Below are 27,147 nucleotides of genomic sequence, written 5' to 3'. Positions count from 1 at the left end.
GCCAGTCACGTGCCATGAGCTCCTGGGGCAGTCGCCTGTCAGAAAGCACAGCCATGTCCTTTTGCAAGCTCGGGAACCCGATGGCCTGGTTTGGATCCTGTCTAGCACTAGCTAGCACTAGCGTGGGCAAGTTATTTAACTTGTCTGCCTCAGTTTCCTCTTCTGTAAAATGAAGACCGTCACAGGACCTGCTTCATAGCATCAGCATTGTCCCCTGTTCCTTGCTTCTCCCTGCCCTCCAGTCCCAAGTTGTGTGACACAGTGACCCTGCTTAGGACACCCACCGAATAGATGTTCCAGTCAACACCCACAATTTTCCATGCACTGTGAGGCGCCGGTGACAGCTGTGGCCGTCTGCTAGAAAGTGATACATAGGACTGTGAGCTCCTTCAAGGGTGTCTGTGTGAGGTTCTCTGTTTGGGCTCTTCAGGATTGTCTGCTGGGTGAAGGTGGGGATGCGGAGGTCAAGGAAGGTTTCTCAGGAGATGAGTCACGAGGGGCACGGGGTGGGGCTCGAGGCTTGGGGCAGTGGGGAGGTGACCTGCGGTGACCTTGTGCTCTGTGCCTCAGCCACCCCTGGAGTCGCTGGCCACGGTGGAAGAGACGGTGGTGCGGGATAAGGCGGTGGAGTCCTTGCGGGCCATCTCGCACGAGCACTCACCCTCGGACCTCGAGGCCCACTTCGTGCCACTGGTGAAGCGGTTGGCGGGCGGCGACTGGTTCACCTCCCGCACCTCGGCTTGTGGCCTCTTCTCTGTCTGCTACCCCCGCGTGTCCAGCGCCGTCAAGGCAGAACTTCGGCAGTGAGTCCCAGCCTCCCCTCCGTTTGGACCCTTCTCTCAGGCTCAGCCCCCACTCCTCCCCACCCCGTCAAGCCCCTCAGAGAGCGGCGTCCCAGGCCTGGTCCAGACATGACCTTTTGCTCATTTAGGGAATGGAGAAGCGATCGTTCCTTCCTCCCATCAGGCTTCGTGAGGACTTACAAGAGTGAGCACACACAGAGCGCTCAGAACAGGTCTGGCTCGTGAAAGCGCTCGACCTGTGAGGGGTGGTGCCATCTCGGGCCTGCCCCCGGGCCAGAAACCTCACAGACATGCTGGCTCAGTTTGGCCGCCTCCACCCCCGCCCCTCCCCTTGGGCTTGCTGCCCCAGAGAATTCCTTGTATGTCAGACTCCTCTTCAGGAACAGTGAGGGGAAGTGCTTCTAACTGGGTTAAAATTTCCCAGTAGTACGTGTTTCTTCTCTTCCCTCTGGACTTTGTTCACTCACCAGCTCCCGGGACTGTTGAGCAGCAAGCCCGGGCCCTGAGCTCGAGCACATGACAGGATACTGGTGCTCAGCTGCCCACGTGTGCTTAGAGGTCTGTGTGCGCACATGCGTCCCCCATGCTTCTGAGGGGCCCCGAGCAGCATCTTAGCTCAGCCACTTGATACGGTCAGACTAATAGAGCCCGCACCTGCCATTCACTAGGACTCACTATGTGCGGACCGGCTGCTCTTCTTTCACACACCGTATCTCATTTAAACCTCATCAGGACCCTGTGCGGTGGGAACGATCAGGTCCATTTTATAGGCCTGGGAAGACTCAAGAGGGCTCATGGCTTGTGCGGGGTCACTCAGGCAAAGCCAGAACTTGCGTGACTGCAAAGTCTGTGCTTTCTCCTCTCTGCCTCTGCATGCTGCTGTGGGCTCCTAGGCCTTCCTCCTCCTGAGTCCCACTTCCAACCCCCAGGTACTTCCGGAACCTGTGCTCAGATGACACCCCCATGGTGCGGCGGGCCGCAGCCTCCAAGCTGGGGGAGTTCGCCAAGGTCCTGGAGCTGGACAATGTCAAGAGTGAGATCATCCCCATGTTCTCCAACCTGGCCTCTGACGAGCAGGTGGGCTCTGCTCCCCAAGCCCCTCCTCCATCCCCTTCCCCTGGCAGACCCTGTGTCTCAGAGGGAATCCCATGCTGCCCTCACTCTCCTCTGATCGTCTCCCCAGGACTCGGTGCGGCTGTTGGCAGTGGAGGCATGTGTGAACATCGCCCAGCTACTGCCCCAGGAGGATCTGGAGGCCCTGGTGATGCCCACCCTGCGCCAGGCTGCTGAGGACAAGTCCTGGCGTGTCCGATACATGGTGGCCGACAAGTTCACAGAGGTGGGGGCTGTTGATAACTCACAGAGTGGGAGACTGAGGCCCTCAGAGGGGCCACACGTAGAAACCGGGTTTTTGGTTAAATCCAACAAATCACTGGGTGCTTGAGCAGTAAGCTCTTCGATCATCTGGCTGCGTCTCGCTTCATAGTGGCAGCCCCAGTTGAGTAACTGTCGCAACTGAGGTGCTGTGTTGGGAAGGGTTTTGAAGCCAAGTTCAGGTTCCATGGAGAGTCTCAGAGCAGAGAAGGCTGGTATGGGTGTGCTCTTGCCCTAATCATACTCTCTCTTTCACAAAAGGGAGGGCGTAGCCATATTAGTTTAGCGGCTGCCATAACAAAGTGCCACAGCCTGGGGGTACTTCATTCCCTCACTGTTCTGGAGGTTGTTCCAAGACTTCTAATTTTTTTTAAGATTTTACTTACTTACTTGTTTGTTGAGAGAGAGAGGAGGAGCAGAGGGAGAGGGACAAGTAGACTGCACTGAGCAGAGAGTCCACCGGAGGGTTTGATCCCAGGACCCTGAGATCATGACCTGAGCCAAAATCGAGTTTGCCGCTTAACTGACTAAGCCACGCAGGCGCCCCTCCGAGGCTTCTTTTCCTGGCTTGTAGTTGGTCTATTCCCATATCTTCACATGGCCTCCCCTCTGTGCATGCCTGTGTCCTAATCCCCTCCTGCCCCCGCCAGAGGATTCCAATCTTTTTGGATGAGGGCCACCTTAATGACCTCTTTTAAAACCCTGTCTTCAAATGCAGCCCCTTTCTGAGGTACTGAGGGGTTGGGCCTGCAGCGTAGGAATTTTGGAGGCACAGTAGTTCAGCCCGTAGCACAGCTCAGAACTGGTCAGAAGGACACCGCCAGGCAGGCAGAACAGGGACAAGATCCTAGACGGTGCTCGCTCCCAGAGACCACGTTTGCTTATGCCACCATCGTGTTTGTTGCGCACCCGCTTTTTGTGGGTGCTGGCGATCCAGCGAATTCAGCACATTCCCAGCCTCCGGGAGCAGGCAGCCTGAACGGGAGGGTCCGCTGAGAGAGGGAAGCTGTCAGCACCAAAGCCGACAGTCCTGCATGGGGCGTTGAGAAGAGGAGGTGGGGCTGCCGCTGGTTCTAGAAGATGGGCGGCTGAGAGTGGGGATAGGACTGTGTTCCAGCAAAAGGACAGCATGTACACAGAGGTCTGGGAGTCCAGAGCCAGTGCGAGTGGAAACATTGCAGACTTGCCCTTGGGGCCCCATGTGAGAGAGGGCTGGAGAGAGGCTCCGGGCTTGAGGCTTGGGTGCTCTTCAGCCCCATGGCTCCCTGTTCTGTGAGTGTGCTTATTTCCGTGGTGTTTGCTGGAAGGACTCAGAGCCTTGGGATAGCATTTCCCAGACCGTCCGTATTCCCTGTGAGAATGTTAGCACAGCGCGGCCGCTCCCCCGAGGCTCGGCACCATGGTTAAAGACGGTGCTTCCGTCCTCGGCCTCTGGACAGCGTGAACTGGATCACACTGGGTTTTAGATAAAAAGCTCAGTGAAGGCAGGGACTTTAGATTCAAGCTGTGCTCCGCGCCCAGGAGACACTTCGTGGTCTGTCTGAGGGACAGCATTGGGCCCTTCAGAGTTTTTGTTTGTTGCCTTCTTAGTCATGAGCTGTCCTGCTCCCCGCTAGGTCTTCAGGAGCCTTCCCCGGCATGCCACCTTCCCCCTCAGTCGTGATGTGTTTAATTTCATTACGAGAGTAATACAGGGTCGGGTAACCAATTTGGAAAACACAGAAGACTGTAAATGAGAAAGGAAGAGCCATATCACTAGAATGTTTTCGGATCAGATAACAGAAAACCCCTCCAAGTAGCCTGAGCAGTAAGGAGACCTGTTACTATCGTTAACGCAGATAGCAGCATGGCGCGGTAGGTACTCTCGTGGCCCTCATTTTGCTTTTGAGGAACCAGGCTCAGAGAGGTTTGGAGACTTGCCTGGGCTCACCCTGTGGTGCTGGGAGTAGATCTCAGCAGTGATCCCAAGGGCCACATTCTTCTTAACCCTAGTTCTGGTGCCTTTAACGTTGATTCTGCTCTCACTCACCCAGAGAGAGTACTGCCCAGCCCTCTCACTCACCCCGCTTTCTGTCTGCAGCTCCAGAAAGCAGTGGGGCCTGAGATCACCAAGACAGACCTGGTGCCCGCCTTCCAGAACCTGATGAAAGACTGTGAGGCCGAGGTGAGGGCCGCAGCCTCCCACAAGGTCAAAGGTTGGTGCTGGCGACCAGAACACAGCAAACGGGAGGGTGTCCGAGGGCCCGAGGCAGAACCAGGACATCAGGTCTCACTTTCCTCTCCCTCCTTTCCCCCTCCCACAGAATTCTGTGAAAATCTCTCTGCTGACTGTCGGGAGAATGTGATCATGACCCAGATCTTACCCTGCATCAAGGTAACAGGAGTTGGTGGGAGGAATAGGGCAGATCTTGGCCTGCTGAAGAGGAGGAGTGGACATTGGGCTTTATAGACATTCAGAGGCAGACCGTCCCCAGTCTTCTAGGACTGGGCAGTCTTGGGTTGGGAAGCAGGTGGGGTCCTTGAGGGCAGGCAGAATCTGAGGTTTAGGCCTGAGCTTGGGGTGGGAGTACTTCCCCTCAAAATTTCCAAAAGCTTTGGCCTAAGGGTTGGGGGGCTTCCGGGAGCAGGGCTCATGGTGCTCGAAGCCGGTGGGACAGGTAAGGAGCTGCCTTGTACCTTTGTACCCTAAACCGTCACTGCTCCGTGAGGGAGAAGGGCAAAAGCAGGACTGGGTTCAGGCCTTGTAGGAGGTGGGCGTCTGCTTGGTTACTTGCTGCTGCAGGGCTCATCCTGACCCTGTGGCTCCCCCTTCGTTCTCCCTCCCAGGAGCTGGTGTCAGACGCCAACCAACACGTGAAGTCAGCGCTGGCTTCAGTCATCATGGGCCTCTCCCCCATCCTGGGCAAAGACAACACCATTGAGCACCTCTTGCCCCTCTTCCTGGCTCAGCTGAAGGATGAGGTAAGGGTGTGTGAAGGCTCTGAGCTCCGGGTTGGCAGAGGTGACAGGTTGGGTCAGCTGCTTTCCCAGATTGGCCAGGAGTCTCCTAGAATCTGAACAGACAACGCAGGCCCCGAATGAGTTGAATACTGGTGGGCATGTGCGTGTGCGTTCACTCATTCACTTATTAGACAGTCATTGTGCGTGCCCTATGATTCCATGATCACATAGATGCTGTAATATGTTTGTGTCTTTTAGGATTTAGGCAAAGATGCTGTAAGGTAGACCCCAAAGTATAGTGGCTGATGTAAGTATTTTTCTCACAGCGGTTCAGAGCTAGGTGGGCCTACACTGAGGGTTAGCCCTGCTGACCTCTGCACTCTCTGAGTCTGACACGGCTGTTCTGATTTTCACCACCCCCAGCCAGCATGGAGGCAGAAGGTATTAGACAGCAGGAGGTGTGGTCCTCGAAAGGGCAAGATGCAAAAGAGAGCACCCATCACCCTGTTCCCACCCTACACACCCTATGGGCCGGTGCCAGTCATGTGACCATTCCTTGCTGTTCATTTGGCCTGGAGTACAGAAGATGAACCTGTGTTGGGTGAAGGCTGGATGGGTCATGGGGTGACAGCCAAGGAAGGAGTCTGGACTTGAACAGTGGGGAGCTAGAGGCCCTGGAACAGATCTGGGTGTTAGCAAGGAATGCTGAGGGTACTGTCAAAGAAAGGAAGCAATGAAGAGGCCAGAAGAGGTACAGGGAGACCAAACTGGTGGGAGAGATATGGCTGCAGAGATGTGGACAGGACCTTGTGCGGTGGGGGTGGTTTGCAGGCTCCTGGTTTGTGTCATGGTGGCGACCAGGCAGATGGTGGGACAGTTTGCTGGTCTGTAACTTCCATGCTGCCAAAGGGCCTCAGTCTCCCTGCCTCCCTGCTCTCCCCACGCCCCGCCCCACCTAACACACCCAGTGCTAGGAAATCACATCAGCTTTGAGTCCTCTGCCGCTGCCCCCGAAATGTCATGTTTTTAAATTTTGCTATGAGGGCGTTTGCGTGGCTCAGTGGGTTAAGCCTCTGCCTTTGGCTCAGGTCGTGATCTCAGGGTCCTGGGATCGAGCCCCGCATCAGGCTCTCTGCTTGGCAGGGAGCCTGCTTCCTCCTCTCTCTCTCTCTCTGCCTACTTGTGATCTCTGTCAAATAAATAAATAAAATCTTTAAAAATAAATAAATAAATAAATAAATTCTACTATGAGGGGATAATCTCTCAGCCCCAAAATTACAGACCAGGGTTTCTTACATTGAAGATAGTGTGCCTTTTAAAGAAAAGCTTAGTAATCTTACTTTTGGTCATTTATTTGTATCAGTTTTGTTGTTGTTGTTGTTGTTGTTGTAGTTGTTACAGTTTAAACCATAATTAATTTTTATAATGACTTAAATTTTATGACCCAAGTAAGGTGCTTCACACGTGTTTTCTTTAATAAGCATGTTTTTTGTAGCTATCATTTGTATTCACTTCTCATGCTTAAATGGGGACAGTTTGGCTGGTGAGAGTCCCTTGAATTGGATTTTGTGTCCTTTTAACCCATCACCAGGGTCTGGGGGAGCATTTTACTTTCTGGCATCAAGGAGAGATCCACACTGAGCTCGAGTGTGAAGGTATGCCCACATGTGCTAGAACAGCGCGGGAGCCAGAGCCGGTTTTGGTGCCGGTTTCACTGTTAGCAAGTGCTCTGTGGCAGTCATACTCCCACAGCTGTGGTCTATCCCAGCGCAGCTTCTCTTGCAAAGAAGAAAAGAAAAGAAAAAAAATCACAGTTTTCTTGGTGTGAGTTAGTCATCTGGCTTGTATTTGAGATTTCAGGTTTAAATCTGTAAACTTCATTTTTTCTATTTATTAAGGTTTATACACTTACCCAAATAAAAAGGCCTTTTTCTGGGTATGCCTGAAGTTACATGGTGTAAGGTGCTGACCTTTGCTTTCTCTTTTCATGTGTTCAAGACACTGTGCCCTTTGCACCAGGGCCTCCGAGGTGACCTCCCAGGAGCTCTAGCCCTGTCTTTGAAAAGCGTAGGTTTTGGACACTTGGCTCACTTGATTATTGGCTCATTTCAATGTTTTGTTGTTGTTTTAGGACCAGAATAGTTTCAACAAGGAAATAGTTTTCTGCCCTTTCCGAGGATAAGTGGTGGTTTGTGGGAAAGCCCTGACTTGAGAAAGGCTTCTCCTCCTCGGGTCTCTGGCTGACCTTTCAGGTGCCCCAGCTAGGGTTGCTCTTCGGCTGTGGTCCAGAGTTCCTCCTCTGGGCCTTCTGAGACGGGCTTTCTGAGGCTCCGCACCAGGGAGTGACCTGGCAGCTGGGGGAGGGAAGCCGGTTGACACAGGAGGCTTGGTTTGGCTCCTGGGCGGCTGCAGAGCCCATACTCAGTCAGGTGGTGCTTTGTTGGGTGTCCGTTTCTTCCTGCATCCAGAGGGGAGACTCCCATGTGAGTACGCGTAGTAGTTTCCACCTTGAGGATTCTGTCTGGCTAACCTTCAGGGAAGGGAAAGAAGCTCTTTCACCGTCAGGACATTTCCACTCACAGCCCTGGACAGGTGCTGACTCCCTTAATTCTTCATCGTATTTGAAAACAGGCCAGACACAGCACCTGGGTCTCCACACAGTCCAGAAAACCCATTGCAGTGGTTTTACGTGCATTTCAAATGTTTTTTATTCAAATGAGACCTCAGTCCGGTTAATTTTCAGTTTATTCAATAAAGAAATTTCCCTGTTTATATCGGGTGTTGCAGATGCCTTCATACCAAGTGAGCGACAAGGCAAGGCTTCCTCCTCACCCTTGCCAGCCCGGGCTCTGACGCACCTTGGCCCGCCGAGCTGACTTGGATTGTCTTCCTTACATTCTCGTGGAGTCGATTCTGACACATGTTAGGGTGGCAGGTGGGGCTGTTCCCACTCCAGAAATCTTTCTTAGGAAAAGAAGGAATAGGTACAGACTCTTAACATTATGACAGTTCGGGCTTTTATAAACATTGGACACAGTGTCCCTTTAAGAAAAGCAATGTTGAGGGGCACCTGAGTGGCTCGATTGGTTAAGCATCTGACTCTTGATTTTGACTTAGGTCAAAATGGCTTAGGTCATGATCTCAGGGTTGTGAGATCAAGCCCTGAGCCCCACATCAGGCTCCATGCAGAGTGTGGAGCCTGCTTAAGGTTCTCTCCCTCCTTCTGCCTCCTCCACCAACCCCCCCCAACTCTGTCTCTTAGAGAAAGAAAAGTTGACTTAAGGTTCAGTCATTTACATGAGTTGATTTAATTTATGTAATCAATGTTTCACAAATGCTTAAACGCACTCTAAGATTTAAAGCAACTGTCACAGGAAAAGGAAACCAGCAGGGTGGTCAGTACTGGGAGAGTTCCTCCCTTCCTCAGTATCCTTGGCTCTGGAAAGAAATTGATACCATGTAGGGAGGGAAATGGTGTTGGTTCTCAGAGTTCTTCAGCCATTGGACTATAGCAGGCAGTTGTATGTCTTCTGTTCCTAAATGAAAGCCTTACTGTGTTTGCTGAAGGAAAGAGGCTCTCGTCGTCGGGACTCTGGGGATTTTACTGGAGAGATGCCAGCCAAGCCCCTCTTGTCCTCTCATCAGTTGCCTTTCTCTTCGCTGCTTTCTGCGTCTGTGGTCCCACCTCGGTGCTCAGGTTCAGTGACGTGCTAGAACAGCCCTCTCCGGAAAGCTGTTATACGTGGGGTTGCTGATGGTCACAGTGAAAGGACAGGTTAAAGTCAGTGAGGGAAAGGTACACAGGGGAGACTCGGGGTGAACTTTCAGGTGTCCTCTTCCGGGCAGTCCCATGGATGACGTGTGACAGCACCCACAGAGTATTGCCAGCTGTGCCTTGGTTTCCAGGGATTTTACTGGGGGGTGGTTACACACCCATGGATTGGAGCCGTGTTAGTTAGCCAGGTAGACTGCCTGCCCGCCCCCCAGAGGTCAGGTTGATCGCTCGGTTCTTACGGTTCTTATGTAAGTCACGTCAGGTTGTTAGCGAAGTGTCTGGCACAGCCCAAGTCTCCCAGGTAACCACAGAGATACTGTCATCAGACAGGATATCCCAGGGGCTTGGAGATCTCCTGAAAGCTGGACAAGCCCAACCCTTGTTCCGAATATGCCTAGTTTGAGCAACCCGGACCTGCTGAGTTAACCCTTTATTGCAAAGTACACTTGTTTACTTGGTTCAGCGATTGGTTTCTCACTTGGTTAAAGCTAGAACTACTTGTGATGTCTGCCATCTACGAGTATGTCATTTAAGACAAGGATCTAGTAGGGCTTCTGTTATGATTAACAAGAACTCATTATGTTTATGTGCCTTTTCTTACAAGTTGTTCACATGCTTATGGAAGTAGGTGGGGTACGTATGTGTGTACATGTGTATACATGTATAGTAACATACATGTATGTGTATACATGACAGTAAGTCAGTGCTCATGATACTGGTAGTCAGCTGGCAACTCAGAAGTACTCCCTTATTCCTTTGTGCATTCTTTCAGCAGAAATGTGTTGACGGGGCACCTGGGTGGCTCAGGCAGGCGTTAAGCATCTGCCTTTGGCTCAGATCATGATCCCGGGGTCCTGGGATCAAGCCCCACATCGGGCTCCCTGCTCAGCGGGAGGCCTGCTTCTCCCTCTCCCACTCCCTCTGCTTGTGTTCCCTCCCTTGCTGTGTCTCTCTCTGCCAAATAAATAAAATATTTTTAAAAAGAAGAAGAAGAAGAAATGTGTTGAGCACCTGCTGTGGGCCAGATACTGTCCCAGGTACTGGGGACATGAGGATGAGTGACATGTGCTCCTTAAAGAGCTCAGAGACTAGCAGGGAGAAGAGAAGTCACAGACGTGATGCTAACGGGCTCCCACACATCAGGCCTCTTGGGGATCAGACACCAGCAGGCACTTTAATGACCTCAGCCACCCTCGAGGCTGGATCGGTGCTTCCCTGTCACAGGTGAATGGCCAGGGGTGTGCTGTCCCTTGCAGACGGGCTCCCAGCTGGCACACAGCAGAGCGGCAATATTACCATGTTTCTTTTTTCCAGAGCGCTGTTTCTGCAATGATTCCCACAGGTTCTTCGGAACGACTGAACATGTCTGTGCTCTCTGGGGAGATGCGAAGAGCTGCCTCCCATAATAACCCATGTTGCTTGCTCCGGCGGAGCTGGCCAGGGCAGTAGTAGGCCCTCCGGAAGTGCGGCTCCTGCGGAGTTGCTGCGGCGTGACTCTCTCAGCCCTCTTTTGGGCCAGGTGCATCTTCTCAGACCCCTGTCTTCTCCTCAGTGCCCAGAGGTGCGGCTGAACATCATCTCCAACCTGGACTGCGTGAATGAGGTGATCGGCATCCGGCAGCTGTCCCAGTCCCTGCTGCCGGCCATTGTGGAGCTGGCTGAAGATGCCAAGTGGCGAGTGCGGCTGGCCATCATTGAGTACATGCCCCTGCTGGCCGGACAGCTGGTGAGTGCGGTGGCCGGGGGTCAGGGCTCTGACAGTGTCACCGGGGCCTGTCAGGCTGTCTGGGGAATAGGAGGAAGGGGCATGGGCCTATAAAAGTTAGTAGACTTTAGTTAGAAAAGAGAAGGGAGAGGAGTCCCCCAGGTGAAGCTGAGAAGTGTCCGGTGTGTTTGGGTGGGTGTGTTTCCCTGGAGTGTCGCTGGTTAACCTTCTTTTCTCCTGCAGGGGGTGGAGTTCTTTGATGAGAAGCTCAACTCCTTGTGCATGGCCTGGCTTGTGGATCATGGTGAGTCTCTCCAACGGGATGGGGGAGGATGTTGGTGCTCTAGGAAGGATAGATGGACGTTGGCCGGGGCCGGGAGGGGTGTGGAGTCACTCTCCCAGGCCAGCTGCTGCTTATGTGGACCAACTCCTCTGCTTCTTAGAATCCTGGAGAGTTACAGGATGGGAGGGGGCCAGAGCAGATCACATAGGGGTAGCCTGGTACAGTGGAGAGAGTGTGAGGGCCACTGGGCAGATGACCTGGGCTGGAATCCTGCCCCCTGGCAGTGGAAGCTCAGGCACATTCCTTTCTCCTTTCTGAGATAGGGGGCTTCTCAGTCTTTCAGGGCCATTGTGAGAACTACTCACTGCTTTCACTGACAGGTAAAAATTAAAGTTAACATTTAATTTAACATTTAAGTATCGTACCATTCTAAGTATTCATTACTGAATGATTTGCTTGGGCAAATCGCTTCTGGGAGCTGCAGTGTGCCCATCTATAAAAGGAGACCAGTCGTGAAACCTGTGTCTTAGAGCCGTTGGGAAGGTAGCCTACCTGTAGCACTTAGTGAACCCTTTGGTTCACCCGCAGCCTAGTGCCTGGGTCCGCGGGTGACTGCTAGTCCCTGCCTGCTCAGCCCTCCACCTCCTGAATCCCTGCCCTTTTGCAGTCTATGCCATCCGTGAGGCAGCCACCAGCAACCTGAAGAAGCTGGTCGAGAAATTTGGGAAGGAGTGGGCCCATGCCACTATCATCCCCAAGGTCTTGGCCATGTCTGGGGACCCCAACTACCTGCACCGCATGACAACACTCTTCTGCATCAATGTGAGCACCCCCGCCTGCCCGCTGGCCTGAGCAGGGAACTGGGGGTACCTGGGAGAGGAGGGATGGGAGGGGGTCCTGAGGAAGACGTCTGGCTTGGGAGTGGGGACATGGTGAGGTTTGAGCGGGGAAGAGAGGAGTCCCTGGGGAACTCCAGGCCACAGGGTAGGGGCCTGCATGGTGGGTGGGAACCCCAGGACTAGGGAGGCTTGACCTGCTGGGCAGTGACTGCCAGACCTTTCCGAGCATCCCTTTCCTCCACAAAGTGTATGTGTGTAATTGTTTGTGGTAGTTGGTTTTGTGTGCAGGCTCTAGAGTCAGACTTTCTCTTTAATTCTAGCTCTAACGTGTATTAGTCAGGGACCTTAGGACATTTCCTAACTGCTCAGTGCTTTAGTTGTCTTAACCAGTAGAGCACTCATGCTGGTATCCTCAGTACCTTACTCAGGAGGTGGCGAAGAGTAATCTGGCCATCCATGCAAAGGGCTTAGAGTAGTTATCTTATACGGAGCAAGGGCTCCTTTCTGTTCATTTAAGTAAACCATACACAGAACTAGAAAGTAAAAGATAGAATTTAAAAACATATAAATAGAACTGAGTGTTCTGATGATGTCTTCCCACACTGCCCCTTGGAGACCATCACACTAAGAAAGGCATCCTAAGGGTTGGGATTCAAGTGCATCCCCAGAAGATAAAGAGAATTCTGAGGATGGGGAAATGGGACCAGGACAGTCTGGGCTGGGGGTTTCTAGGACAGGGACATAGTGGTATTAGGGCGTTAGGAGGGCATTGGAGATGGTCGTTCAGGAGAATCAGCTGACCCCAGGGTGGTTACGTCACCCTGGGCTTAGACTCCTACATATTGCTCAGTGTCAGCTTCAGGCCTAGTCATCTCTGAGGTGACCTGGTCAGGGGAAGGGGGAAGTGAGAGTTAGCCATGAACTTTGTATAATCACCCCTCTGTCACACACCGCCCCCAGGTGCTGTCTGAGGTCTGTGGGCAGGACATCACCACCAAGCACATGCTGCCTACAGTCCTGCGTATGGCTGGGGACCCTGTCGCCAATGTCCGCTTCAACGTGGCCAAGTCCCTACAGAAGATAGGGCCTATCTTGGACAACAGGTGAGGCTTGGATCCTTCCTCACACACTGGTGGGACTGATTCTAGGCATCTTAATCTTTGACCTTTGAAGTTGGAGTCTAGGGTTTGAGACCCAGTGTGGCTCTTCGCTTGCTGTGTGAGCTTGGCCTATCTCTTCACCTTCCCAAAGTCTTAGTTTCCTCAAATGTGGAATGAGAACTCTCAAGGCCTATCTCATAGTAGGAGGGGAGAGTGAGGGGCAGTTCTGTGTACTGGTAGCAACACGTTAGAAAATGAAATTAACAGGAGCGCCTGGGCGGCTCAGTTGTCTGCCTTCAGCTCAGGTCATGATCCCAGGGTCCTGGGAACAAGCCCCACATTGGACTCCCTGCTCAGTGGGGAGCCTGCTTCTCCCTCTGACACTTGCCCTGCTTGTGTTCCCTCTCTCACTGCCTCTCTCCATGTCAAGTAAATAAAATCTTTCAAAAAAGAAAGAAAATAAAATTAAGAAATAGAAATTATTTTTATATATGTGTGTACATAATTTATTACTGCACCAAAATCGTCAAATACTGAGGAATAAATTTAATGAAAGATGTATAACATCTTTAGTGAAAACTTTGAAACATTGCTTTGAGAAATTAAAGATCTACTTAACATTTATGGATGGGATGTTCCCCAAATTTAAGTATGGATTCAGTCTAATCTCAGTCTTAGCAGATTCTTTATTGAAAAATTGACAGCTTGACTCCAAAATGAACATGGAAATGAAAAGATCTGGAGTAGGAAACGTGGTCCTAAGAAAGAAAAAAGTTGGAAGACTTCTACCAGATACCAAGACTTAATGACACCACAGTAATTAAAAAGTAAGGTGTTGGCACAGTAATATAGCCCAATAAAACAGAGTCAAGGACACAGAAACAGACCCGTGTGTACATAACAGTAGGGGCAGTAGGAGCTGCTGCAGCTCTGGAGGGAAATGCAGGTATTTTCATAGACAGCTGGGTCAGTTAGGTGTGCTGGTGGGGTGTGATTGGGAACCTCTCACTTCCGTGTCCAAGTGAATTAGAGATAACAGCCAGAATCAGAAAAATAAAAAAAGATTCTGGAAGAAAACAGGACAACCTCTTAAGACTTGAAGATTTAATTGCTCAGATCTGTTAAATAGCTCCCCAGGGGAAAAGCTGATGAGTTCACCTTGAGTGAAAGAACTTCATGGATAGAGAACATTATGAGAGTAAAATGGTGAGACACTGGTGGGTATTTGTAATCTGTATTTGTAATCTGTATTTCTGACCAAGGACTGACTCATCCAGAGTACTTTCCCACTGATCAGTAAGACAAATGCCGAAAAAAAGAGATGGGCAGAACCCAGCTGCAACAGGCACTTGCAAAAGAAGATCTCCTGTAGCCACGATGCTCGGCGTCATCAGCCATTGGGACGTTGTAAATGAAAAGATACCCCATTGGGCACCCGGGTGGCTCAGTCGGTTAAGCATCTGCCTTGTGCTCAGGTCGTGATCCTGGGGTCTTGGGATTGAGAGCCTCAGCAGGGAGACTTTTTCTCCCCCCCCCCCCGCCCCCACCACTTGCACTCTCCCTTGCTCTCTATGTCTCAAATAAATCTTTAAAAGAGAGAAGGATACCCCAGAATGGCTAACCTTAAAAAACTCAGGGTCATTTGGTGCTGGTAGAATGGCTGGAGTTCTCATACACAGGTGGGGCTCCAGGTGGGAAGTGGGCTCCGTCACTCTGAAAACTGGTAGAATCTAGAGAAGCTAAGGGTATGAGTGCTGTGAGCCGGCACAGCATGTCCATTCCTGGGCGTATATCCAGGGGAAGTGAGTGCTTATTTCTAGCAAAATTATTTCCAGGACGGTTGTGGTAGCTTTCTTCATATTAGCCGTGAACTAGAGACAGCCCAAGTGCCTGTCCACGGTGCAGTGGATACATGGGTTTGTTCCTGCAGTGGGAGACTGTTCAGTGATGAAGACTTGCTCTGCTTCACAACACAGATGATTCTTACCAACCTCGTGTTCGGTGCGAAGCCAGGCCCAGGAAAGCAGGGTCCGTGATTCCATTTATATCAAGCTCAGAAACAGGCATAACAGATATAGATGGTAAAAGTTAAGAATGGTAGTTGTGTGGCGCAGAGGAACAGATCGTTAACTGGAAGGGGACATGCCTTCCTTTCCCCCAACAGCCGACTTTCAGTGCGGGTACATTTCCTAGGGCCCCTTACTTGAGAGCAGATAACCCCCTTGGCTCCCTTCAGGCCAGGCACTTCTCCTTTGGCCCTTGAGACTTCTCTGTCACTTGGGGTCAGTTTGATCTGTGTCTTCCTCCTAGCCCAAGGTCTCCGTGAGCAAGAATCAGGTGTTGGGTTTGCCACTCTACTCCTACCCAATGCAGAGTAGGCCTCAGTAAATACGTTAAGTAAAGACATCTGTTTGCTGAGCCTCAGAGACTTTTGGGTTCTGTTTTTCTGTACCCCATTCTCCCAGACTGGCTGACCTCCCTTTGCCTGTTCTATTCTGTTTCCAGCCTGCAAAGTAACTTCATCTCTGGGCTCACACGCCATCTGTGTATGTGGACCCCTCCTTGCCCAGGAGCCCCCTGCCTGCCTCAAGTGCACCTCCCAGCTTGGCTCATCCCTTTCTTTGCCTTCCCTTTCTCCTTCCAGCACACTGCAGAGCGAAGTCAAGCCCATCCTAGAGAAGCTGACCCAGGACCAGGACGTGGATGTCAAATACTTTGCCCAGGAAGCTCTGACTGGTAAGGCATGAACTTGGAGACCCCACTGGGAGGGTGGGCTGCAAGGATCGGCCTAGGCCTGAGAACAGCAGCTCCTGGGAGGGGGATATGCAGGAGTAGTTGTGGGCAGAGGGCTAGCTGTGGTTCTGACTCCCGCCTGTTCCTGTTCCCCCAGTTCTGTCTCTCGCGTGATGCTGGAAGAGGAGCCAACGCCGGCCTCTGGTGTCCACCCACCCTCCTCCCCCACCCAGATCCCTTCCTCAGGGAGACAGTGGGGGGACTTTGGCTGTCACTCCCTGTGCATGGTCTGACCCCAGGCCCCTTCCCTCAGCACGGTTCCTCCTCTCCCCAGCCTGGGAATCTGACTTCTCACTGTCCACCTCCCAAGAGGCTTGGGGGAGCACAAAGTGGGACAGGGCAGTGACCCTGGGAGGAAGGGGCCACTTTTGTCCGCAGGGGAGAGATGTGAGCATCCCAGGTCACTGGCTCCTGCTGCTGTAATGGGGACCCCCTACCCCATCTACTTCTCCACCTCCTTTCTCCCTTCCTCCCTCCTCTCCCCCTCTCCCTCATGGTTTTTTTTGTGTGTGTCAACTGTGCCATTTTTATTTTATTCCTGTTTTCCCTTTTCACAGAGAAATAAAGGTCTAGAAATAGCTGGTCCTCTGGTTTTAGTCAATAGCGTGGAGGAGGGGTGCCATACCAGGAATGTAGCTGGCCTCCAGGATAGCGGGTCCATGCAGTTTCTGGCCAGGAGAGTCCTGTGGTGCAGCTTAGTTTCACAGACATCAGTCAAGTATGTGGTGGTTCAGGGCAGGTGCCTTGGAGCCAGACTGCTGGGATCCAGATCCTCGTTCTGTTAGTTAATGGCCGTGTGACCTTGAGTAGGTTACCCAGTTTCTCTGACTCCGTTTTGTACTTCGTCAAATGGAGATAATGGTAGAATCTAAATCGCAACATGAAGACTAAATGTTAAAACATGCAAAGTGCGTAACTATGCTGCATGGCATGTGAGAAGCAGTCGGGGTCAGCTGTAACTTGCTGGAGAGCTCCCTGTAGGTCAGGCTATGTCCCTGAGGAAGTCCCAGGAAAATCAGGGCTGTAACAGGGAATGGGAGGGGGCCTGGCAAGATGGAACCCATTGTCCCTCAACATGTGTTCTCCCATTTCTTCACTAATTAATAGAGACACTGCAGTGTGTAGCTAGGCACATGTCGGCCTGGCTTCAAGGCATTTTCCCAGGTCTCTTGACATTTGGTGTGGTGCTGTGACTAAATTCTGGCCAATAATATATGAACAGAAGTAGTGTGTGCTGCTTCTAGGAAGTGTTCCTAAGGGAGGAGATCTACGCCCCCGGTTTTTCCTCCTTCCTGCACTCTGCACAGTAGGTAGACCAGATGGCTGGAGTGGGAGCAGCCATCTTGGGGCAGGAAGTAGTCTTAGGAGCACAGGCCCAGCAAGGCGGCAGAACAAGATAAGAGGAGCCTGGGTCCCTGATGCTGTGAAAACCCACACCAGTGTTGGTTACCTGGGAGAGTTAAACTGTTTGAGTGACTGTTCATTTGGGGTTTCATCACTTGCAGGTCACCCGAATTCTAACTGATGCAGGGGCCAAAGAGCCCCGGAGAGAGGAGCAGGAGACTTAGTGGATGGTGGTACGTGTAAGGTTTCACAAAGGACGTGATACTGAGTACAGTTTTACTCAGCAGGGTGGAGGGGAAATTGGTACTGGGTGGCAAGGTGATTTAACCAGCTCAGCCCTCATGTTACTGAGTTCCTGTTGATTGTTACACCCAACTGAGTCCTGGGAGCTGAGGGTGAAGGAGATCCCATTCCTCCCATTATTGGCTCATGTTCATTTCATAAGGGAAGGACCTGTGGTTTAAGTTCGGTCCCCCACCCCGCACCCAACACAAATGGACCGTACTTTCTTAGGATACAGATATTTGAAGGACTCACTGAGTGAAGAATTGATGAGGTTGGGGGGTGGGGCAGTACGGTCACTTTCAGCTTGATGAATGTTGAAGTTCAGTTGGCAGTCTACCACTAATCGGCTGAAAGAACATTGAGTTAATGACCCATTGTGTTTCACTTACATTTTACTGGGTAACAACCCACCCCCCAAAATTAGTGATTATAACAATGCAAATGTATTATTCCTCGTAATTCTGCAGTCTGGGCTCAGCTCAGTTGGAAGATTCCTCTGCTCCATACGGCTGGAACGTTCAAGATGACTTCTTTACCCCCATGTCGGGGGGTACCACCTCAGCTGAGGCCTGGTACAGCATCTCTCACTGTGGCCTCTCCAGTGTGGCTGGATCTCTTTATCTGATAGCTTATGGTTCCAAAGCAGTTTCGAGAAGCACAAGGCCCAGTTTATGAGAGCTTGCATCACAAGCTGAAACAAGTCACGTGGCTCACTGGGGAATGCCAGTGTGACGGTCAGCCATACATGGTCCAGAGAGAAACTTTGGGTTCCTTCTTAGCTCTGCTACAGACAGGTGGAGGATCAACAGCTTACAGAGTTGAGGCTGATTACAGAGTGTATAGAGCATTTGGAGCAAGCTGAAGATGTAAACTTTATCCTGAAGCCAGAGCAGCCACAGGAGTTTTTGGTAAAGAACTGACAGTATCAGAATTGAAGGGGGAGACCTGAGGCCAGGAGACCTGGGAGGATACGGTCTAAGCAAAAGAGGAATTTTGAGCTGGAGGCAGGTACCGTGGAGTTGGGGAGGTTATAGGTAAAAAGGGGAAACAAAGCTTCCCAAGAAGACAGATTGGGACTGGGTGACACCTGGATAGGGGAGTAAAGGGAAGGATGCAGTCATCTTGGCAACCAGGATTCAAGTCTTCTGAGACTCACCACCTGCTTCTCCCTGGGAAAGGAGTGTTTCTGTAAACCCGCATATGCTTCAACATCTCCAGCCTTTCACATGTAACATGAACATCTACCTGGAAAGCTTTCTCTCCTCACTTCTTGGGAAACCGAAGTAATTCAGTACGGAGAGTGAGGAAAGAGGCGGAGTGGCATAGGTAAGCATGGAGAAGTATGTAGGGGCCAGATCTTGAAGAGCCTCCAAATACCTCGAAAGGATTGAATGTGACCCGGAGAGACAAGATCGAGTAAGATTTGGTGGTGGGGGATAGGGATGGAGATTCTTCCAGGGTCAGACAAGGTCAGGGTGCTGGGGAGGAGGCTGGGATGATGGTCTTAGGGGGCAAGGGCAGGGCCTCAGCTGGGTCTGGGGCTGAGGAGAATAGGCAGAGAGATTGAGGAGGTGGACTTGAGGCCACTTCTGTTTTTCAAACCCATGGGAAGTTACAAAAGAAGCAGCTGGAAGGAAGGCCCTGTTGCTCTCCTATTCTCAGATTAATCAACACATGAAGTCTTAACACATGCCTTGTTATCCGCCCTCCTGTCTCGAGGAAATCCCCACTGTAGCCACTCCCTTTAGTTCTTCCCTGCTCAAACTTTTTCAGTTGAGAACACAGACCCACAGTGTTTGGGTGTCTGATGCGGGCTTTTATGGGCTTACCAGATGAGAACTCAACAATCCCTTCCAGAAGAAAAAAAAAATGCCTTAGTTTCCTGTTAAGGAAATTCTGCTGAAGATCCTTTTAGGGCCCAACCAAGGACAGGAAGCTGGCCTTACAAGCTGGAAGAGAAGAAGCAGGGAATGGCTGGCCCTACAGAAAATAGGAATCCTAATCTCTTAACTATGATGCAAAATGTAGAAATCCATGGTAGGCTTTGTAATGAGTCACTGGGGGCAAACCTGATCTGACCTGGACTATTATAGTAGCAAAACCCAACTTAAGACTTCAGAGTTTTTAATCTTCTTGCATGGAATACACATAACAGTCAGAAATAATGTGTGTCTTAGGAATATATGGAATGTATTCAATTAGTAATCAAAACACTGCCCACAAAAGTCTGGGCCCAGATGGCTTCAGTGAATTTTCTACCAAAACATTAAAAGAATACCAATCTTTCATAAACTCTTCCCAAAAGTAGAAGAGAACACTTCCAACTCGTTCTAAGGCTAGCATTAGTGTAATACACCTAATCAGTAGAAGACAACACGATCATCTCCATTGATGCTAAAAAGTCGCATTTACCAAAACCCACATTTTTGCGTCAATATTCATCAATAAATTGACGTGTAGTTTTGTTTCCTTATAGTGTCCTTATCTAGCTTTGGTATCAGGGTCATGCTGACCTTGTGAAATGAGTTTGGGAGTGTTCCTCTTCTTCATTTTTTGGAGGAGTTCTAGAAGAACTGGAGTCAGTTCTTTAAGTGGTAGAATTCATGGGTGAAACTATCTGGACTTGGGGTTTTCTTTGTTGGGTTTTTGATTCCTTATTCAGTCTCCTTAGTCATTATTGGTCTGTTCAGGTTTTCTGTTTTTTCGTTATCCAATTTTGGTAGACTGTATGTATCTAAGAATTTATTTCTTCTAGATTGCCTGGTTTGTTAGCATATTATTTTTCATAGTTTTTTTTAATGATCCTTTGTATTTCTGTGGAATCAGTTATAATGTTTTCTCTTTCATTTATAAATTTTTTGCATCCCCCTCCCTTCTCTCTATCTCTGTTGTTTGTTTTGTTTTGTCTAGCTAACAATTTGTTATTTTCTTAAAAAAAAAAAACCTTAGTTTCAGGGGTTTTTTTCCTGTTGTATTTCTTGTCTCTATTACATTTATTTCTCTTTATTTTTTCCTCCCTTCTAAGGTTTATTTCTTTCATTTTAGTTTCTTGAGGCATAATGTTAATTGCTTATATGAGACTTTTTTTATTAATATAGATATTTATTACTATGAACTTTCTCTTAGAACTGCTTTTGCTGCATCCTGTAACTTTTGGTATATTGTATTTCCATTTTCATTTGTTTCGGTATACTTTCTGATTTCCCCTTTTGACTTTTTTTTTCTTTTTTTTAACTTGTTGGTTCAGGAGTGTGTTATTTTCACATATTTGTGAATTTTCCGGTTTTCCTCCTTTCATTGATTTCTAGTTTCCTGCCATGTGTTTCAGAAAAAATACATGATATGATTTCAGTCTTCTTTAATTTGTTAAGACTTGCTTTATAGCACAGCATGCAATATACCTTATAAAATGCTCCATGTATGCTTGAAAAGATACTGTTCTAGTGCTATTGGATGGAATGTTCTATATATGTCTGTTAGGGCCATTTGGTCTATAGTGTTCTTCAGGTTGGCTGCTTCCTTGCTGATTTTTTGTCTGGATGATGCATCAGTGTTGAAAATGGGGTATTGAAGTCCCCAACTATCATTGTATTACTGTCCATTTTTCCCTTCAGGTCGGTCAATATTTGCTTTAAATACTGAGGTACTCTAGTACTGGATTATATGTATGTATATTTGCTGTATCCTCTTAATGAATTGACCCCTTTATCACTATATATTGATGTTCTTTTGTCTCTTATGACTGATGCTAATTGAAAGTCTGTCTTATCTGATGTAAGTATGACTGCTCTTACTCTCTTTGGTTTCCCTTTTTATGGAATGTCTTTTTACATTGCTTCACTTCCAGCCTATGTGTATCCTTTCTTCTGCTCTAGACTCTTGTTCAACTCCTGTAGTAAGTTTTTCAGTTCCTTTGTTTTAATTCTTCAGCTCCAAGATTTCTGTTTGATACTTCTCTCTCTCTTTGTTGAAATTCTCACTTTGTTCATGCATTGTTCTCCTGCATTAAGTAACCTTATGATGGTTATTTTGAATTCTGTCGGGTAAATCAGATATTCACATTTCATTAGGGTTGTTTTCTAGAGATTTATCTCATTCCTTTGTTTGAGACATGTTTCCATGTTTCATCATTTTCCTTGACTCTGTGTTGATTATTAATTATTAACTGTTAATTATTAATGTGTTGTGCATCAGTTAAAAAAAAAAATTGCCACCTGTACCAGTCTTCAGGGACTGGGCATGTAGATTTGGGGAGCCTCTCAAATCTTCACACTAGTCCAAACTACCATCTTTGTTGTAGTGGCCCCAGGCATCTAAAATATGTTGGGTCTTGTCAGTCGGAGACAGGTAAGACAGAAACCAGTCTTTCAGGCATCACCAGAGAAGTTGGGACTTTGCACATAAAGTCAGGCCTTCTCTGCCCAGGGAGAATGTGGAATCTAAACTTTTTCTTCTGCTCACACTGCATTGAACTGGAAGAGGAGTTTCATTGCCTGCTTATATGCTTGTTTAAACCTCTCTTTACTCCCTTGGCCTCCAGGCATCTAGAGTATGCCAGGTTCCATCAGCCCTCTGAGACAGAAAACAAACCAGTCCCCTGGGCAGCCCTTGGAAAAGTTGGAACTTCGGATGTGTGATATAGCTCTTTCTTCCCTCCGGGAAGCTGGGAGCTCTGCCAAGGGTAGGGATTATGACAAGAGTGTCTCAAATTTTCCTACCGGTCTCAGTGACTGGTATGATGCTCACCCAGGGTGCAGGAATCTCTCAACTAGTTTATGGATTTCAAACAAAAGGAAGGCATCTGTTCCTGTTGTGGAATCACTGTGTCTGTTGGGGAAAGGAGGGTTCTGGGCCTCCCATTCTGCCATTCTCCTGGCCCCACCCTCACAGGCACATTTCATTTTTGTTTCCAGCAACCTTCGGCTGTTCACTGGTAAGAGGCATGAAGGTTTAATGCTTTTCATTCACCCAGTTCTCTATCAGCCTTGATAAGTCGTCAGTTATCCTGCCAGAAGGAGGGTAAATGACAAACCAGTGAAGCTGCTTGTTCCAGGCCTGCCTCTCTCTGCCTGGTTTAGCATCACACGCCAACCACAAGACTAAAGTGAAAATGGTAACAATTACTAAGCCTGGACGAAGTTGTGTATAAACAAGGTGTGACATACACTGTTGATGGGTATGAAGTTTGTACAAACATTTCGGAAAGCTGGCAGTTACCTCCAAAAGCTGAGTAGATGTAAACCTGTGGCCCAGAAGTTCCTCTATCAAGTATGTACCCAACAGACATTCATACATGTACCACCAAACCAGTTTCTAGAATTTACATACCAGTGCTGTTTACTCATGATAGCCCCAAAATGAAACTCACTCATACGCATGGACAGAAGAATTACTAAGTTGACTGATAGAAAGAAAATTGATGTTCACACAGTGGAATTCTGTCACGAACAGCATGAAAAAATATGGATAAATGAACAAACATGGAATTTTTTAAAAAGATTTATTTATCCGAGAGAGTGGGCATGCATGCAAGTAGGGGGAGGGACCGAGAGAGAGGAAGAGAGAATCCTAAGCAGACTCCCCACTGAACATAGAGCCTGACATGGGGCTCAATTCCACAGCCCATGAGGAATAACTCAAGCTGAAATCATGAGTTGGACACAATGGACTGAGTCACTCAGGTGTCCCCAAACAGAAGGAATTTTAAAAGCCAAATATAAAGGAGTTCATGTAGTAGGATTCCATTCAGTTGAATTACAAAGAAGTGAAATTGATGTATGCAGTTAGATGTCATAATAGTGGTTACTCTTGGGTTAGTCTTGGGTAACTGGGAGGGCATGAGGAAACATCTCTAAAAGTTGTCAGTGTTTTCTTTTTTAACCTCGGATCTATATACATGTGTGTTCAGTTTGTGAAATTTGAGCAGTGCACTCGTAAGCTATGCATAAAAATATTTTCAATACATATCAGCAACTAAAAAAGTTATAAGAAGGTAGGTAGGTTAGTATTCAATGACCTTGTATTGTCAAGGTGGAGGTTAACTATTAGATAACTATATTGTGATTAGTATTTACAAATGTTGTGCAATTTCTGGGTTGAAGTCTAAGATACTCAATCTACATCACCTCGAAAGCAAAATGTAGAACTAACACAGAAGTCAACATAGAATAAAATAGAACAGGTATCATGAAGCACACATAATAAGTTGGTAAATGCTTTCCAAGTTCGCCCATTATTAAACATGAAAGACTAATCCTGTTAAAAGTCAAATGTTATTTATTTTATAAATGTTATTCATTTAGACTTTTTTTCAAGAGATAGAACTAGGACATAAGAACTAAAGTAGGTAAGTGAAAAATACCTTTCATGTATGTTAAGATCAACTAGAAGGGCAGGATAAAGATAAGTATTTTAAATTAAGAACTTTACATTCTAATAGTTTTCCAATACTATTGCCTGATGGGTGATCGTAACCAGATTGATAGGAACACACACCATGAATGTCCGAACACACACACACATTCTGTAATACACAAATGCGTGTATGTGTGTGTTTACCACCACTCTTGTAATGTCACTGTTTCATACGATTCTGAGGGGGATGAGTGGATAAGTGACTGAACATTGGGTGAAAACACTCAGTTTACATTTTCCTCTTAGCTGAGGGACTTTGTATTACATAGGCAAGACCGAGCATAGATAGACTGTGCGTGCTCATGGCTTACGAGCAGGTAGTTGGGAAGCAGTGATTACTGAATTGGTGCTCAGGAAGATCCAGTTGGGATTATCAAAAACAGACAAAATGACTTGAAAGGTGGAGGAGAGGATATTAAAGTAGACAAAGGAGCTCACCAGACAAAGGATGGTTTTGGTGGCTGTGGACTCAGATGATGTGGAGGAGACATTGGTCCTGTGAATACTTGGGACCTTCTGCTTGTGCCTGAACAGGATGAACACCATGCAGCTGCTGGCCCAGAGCATGAGCCCCAAACATAGCACGTTGCGGGGATGGTAACAATTCTGCATACATCGAGTCTCTGGCTTTGTCATGACGAACTGAAGAACAGTATCCAAAATTATTTCTGTTTGTGATTTTTTTATTGCTCCATTTCCTGGTGATATACATAAGAAAAATTGTGTTTACCAGCCTGGGCAGGATCCAGCACAGGGCTGTGGACGTGCTTATGTACTTCGGAGTTCACTTTAAGCCCCGTCTACCTGAAATTCTAGGACTGAGCATGATGGCCTGGAAGACAATCCAGAGGCTGCTGTTACCCTTGGACACAACCCTGCCCACTCTGTGAACATGCAAAAAAAGTTCGTCATTGAGGAAATGTCTCCACCCAAAAGGTACCATTGTGGACTCCTGTAGGCAGAATGCCCAAGGAGTTGGCTATAATCAGTGGCTTGAGAATCAAATCGATGGACCTTGGCCCACACCCAGTAAAATAAAAAATAAAGACCTTGGCCCACACCCAGTAATGGTAAAGAAGAGAAAAATTGCCCAGGATTCCAACCATAGTATGTGATGACCAGATCCCCGACAGATAGTATGTGATGACCAGATCCCCGACAGATAGTATGTGATGACCAGATCCCCGACAGATATTATGTGATGACCAGATCCCCGACAGTCATCTTGTCGGTTCCCAGTGACTGAGTGTATTTCGGAGCTAAAGGATCCTGAATGGGCCCTGGTGAGATGTATCATGTCAACTGGAATCCATTATTCTTCACTTAAAACTATTAGTTCCACTAAGAAATGTTGACTTAATGTTTTTCTTTTACTAAGAGTTTTCCACAGGTTGAATGTGTAACTTTTTTAAAGAGTCTTTGTAATGTAAAATCACTTCTGTGAAGGCACTCGTGAGAGAACTTCATGCTTCACGAAGCCATGAGGCTGGCACCATTGTCGCTATAACTAAAAGATGAAGAAAACAGATACAGAGAGAGGTTAAGTATTTGTATTTGTCAAAATCTACTGCTTAGGGCAGAGCAGGGACTTGAAGTGGGTTGTGCTGTGTCAAAATTCCAGAAATAGCAAAATTAAAACACCCTCGTCAACAAATAGTAAGACTTTATTGTGCATATGAGAACTGTTGATGAACAGGGAGCTTTCAGATTTAAAACCTGTGAAGGTCAGGGGCATAATGTTCCAGGATCACTTACAAAGTGATTACAGTGATTGGTTATTACAATGGGGCTTTCCAGATGACAAGGGATTGGTTAAAATTACTATCTTATACCTTATTTTAGGAAGATAAATTTTTAATGATTATCAGAGGCATTCACAAGAAATAACCTACGTTTTGCTTATTATGTTCATGAAATAAGCTAGATTTTAGTTTTTGTTTTGTTTTTATGTGGCTTAAAGGGTTTTGTCTCCTCAGAATTTTTAAGTCCAGTGTCCATTTTATATATAATTTCATTGCTGGTAACAAAGATCGTGCATTAAACTACCATCCTCTACTAAAAGCTAATTTGTACTATTAGGTATTTACCCCAAAGATACAGATGTAGTAAAAGGAAGGAGCACATAGACCCCAGTGTTCATAGTAGCAGTGTCCCCAATAGCTAGCCTGGAAGGAGCCGAGCTGCCCTTCAATGGATGAATGGATAAGGAAGATGTCCGTATATACAATGGAATATTACTCAGCCATTAAAAGTGATGAATACCCACCATTTGCATCCACACAGATGGAACTGGAGGGGATTATGCTGCGTGAAATAAGTAGAGAAAGATAATTTATCACGTGATTTCATTCATATGTAGAACTTAAGAAACAACGTGGAGGACCACAGGAGAGGGGAGGAAAAACTGAAGAGGAAGAAATCAGAGTGGGAGACAAACCAAGAGAGAGTCTGGACTCTGGGAAACAAACTGAGGGTTACAGAAGGAAAGGGGGTGGCGATGGGGTAGCCGGGTGATGGGTGTCAAGAGGGGCATCTGGGGTGATGAGCACCGGCTGTTATACGCAACTAATGAATCCTTGTGTTCGTCACATAATCCAGGTCTATATTTTGTTTTGATTTTACACTTTGTCATTTGACTTTGGATTTTTGTTATTGTAGTGTTGGATGTAACAAGTTTCCACTTATTTGTAAAGAATTATAGGCCAATATCAGTTATGAATAAAGCTTTAGTTACCTTAATAAATGTAGATGCACTGCTGGCAGTAGAATACGGTGGGAACCTGCTCCATCACAAGGTGTGTGTAATGGCTGTAAGACTGGCTTCCTGTCAGGATGCAACAAAAAGACTCATTTGCTTTTATATCAAGAACATAAGTATAAAGGGAACTATCGCAGCAAGTGTTGAATAATCACATCATAGCTTATATGACACTTATATGAGATGTAAAACACTAATCTATGATAAAATCCTGTAGGCTAGAAACTAAATTATTGTTAATTTTAGATCACATATTTACCTACTAATAACCTGAATTATGTAAAATTACTTGGAACAATGCAATATTCATAAATGATATGACCTGCAAAGTGGCACATGTAAGGCTCAAAATTTTGTGATTTTATAAGTTGATATAGTAGATTTTTGAATTGCTATGAGAATATAAATAATACTTTATTTATTACATCAGTTTTAGGTTCACAGCAAAATTGAGTGAAGGGTACAGCAATTTCCCATATTCTCCCTGACTGTCAAAATGTACCAGAATGGTACCTTTGTTACAGTCGATGAAAATATTATTACAGGTGAAAACAAGATGATATGAGCCAGACAGTTGTGTGAAACACATAATTATTATGTTAGTCCTTCCTTTAATGTTCCTCCCCTAAATTTAAGAGGGAAAATAGCCTTACTGTAATCAATAGACTGTAGTGTTTTCTTTTATTTTCTTTTATTTATTTATTTGACAGATCACAAGCGGGGGGGGGGGGGGT

At 47.6% G+C, this 27,147-nt stretch overlaps 2 protein-coding genes and 1 pseudogene across 3 annotated transcripts in view; 2 read left to right on the top strand and 1 right to left on the bottom strand.

Moving 5' to 3' along the window:
- LOC111160772 (protein phosphatase 2 scaffold subunit Aalpha) overlaps positions 1 to 19,467 on the top strand; it is a 43,501-nt gene extending 24,034 nt beyond the window's left edge. Inside the window, exons 4-15 of one of the 2 annotated variants that reach the window (XM_022524117.1) lie at positions 571 to 803; positions 1,733 to 1,880; positions 1,987 to 2,142; positions 4,258 to 4,372; positions 4,481 to 4,551; positions 5,004 to 5,138; positions 10,445 to 10,618; positions 10,841 to 10,901; positions 11,548 to 11,702; positions 12,680 to 12,822; positions 15,464 to 15,555; positions 17,118 to 19,467. In XM_022524117.1, the coding sequence (XP_022379825.1) occupies positions 571 to 803; positions 1,733 to 1,880; positions 1,987 to 2,142; positions 4,258 to 4,372; positions 4,481 to 4,551; positions 5,004 to 5,138; positions 10,445 to 10,618; positions 10,841 to 10,901; positions 11,548 to 11,702; positions 12,680 to 12,822; positions 15,464 to 15,555; positions 17,118 to 17,137 (1,503 nt within the window). In that variant the 3' untranslated portion in view covers positions 17,138 to 19,467. Of the gene's footprint in view, positions 1 to 570; positions 804 to 1,732; positions 1,881 to 1,986; positions 2,143 to 4,257; positions 4,373 to 4,480; positions 4,552 to 5,003; positions 5,139 to 10,444; positions 10,619 to 10,840; positions 10,902 to 11,547; positions 11,703 to 12,679; positions 12,823 to 15,463; positions 15,556 to 15,709; positions 16,191 to 17,117 lie in introns of those variants that run through there. The other variant, XM_022524118.1, reaches the window with a different exon arrangement.
- LOC111160767 overlaps positions 1 to 27,147 on the top strand; it is a 618,405-nt gene that overhangs the window by 517,120 nt on the left and 74,138 nt on the right.
- LOC111160783 lies at positions 22,821 to 25,885 on the bottom strand (annotated as a pseudogene).

The sequence above is a fragment of the Enhydra lutris genome, unplaced genomic scaffold, assembly GCF_002288905.1.
Source record: "Enhydra lutris kenyoni isolate GAN:26980312 unplaced genomic scaffold, ASM228890v2 scaffoldscaffold77, whole genome shotgun sequence".
NCBI classification, from domain to species: Eukaryota; Metazoa; Chordata; class Mammalia; order Carnivora; family Mustelidae; genus Enhydra; species Enhydra lutris.
This window is presented reverse-complemented; position numbering and strand designations above follow the sequence as displayed.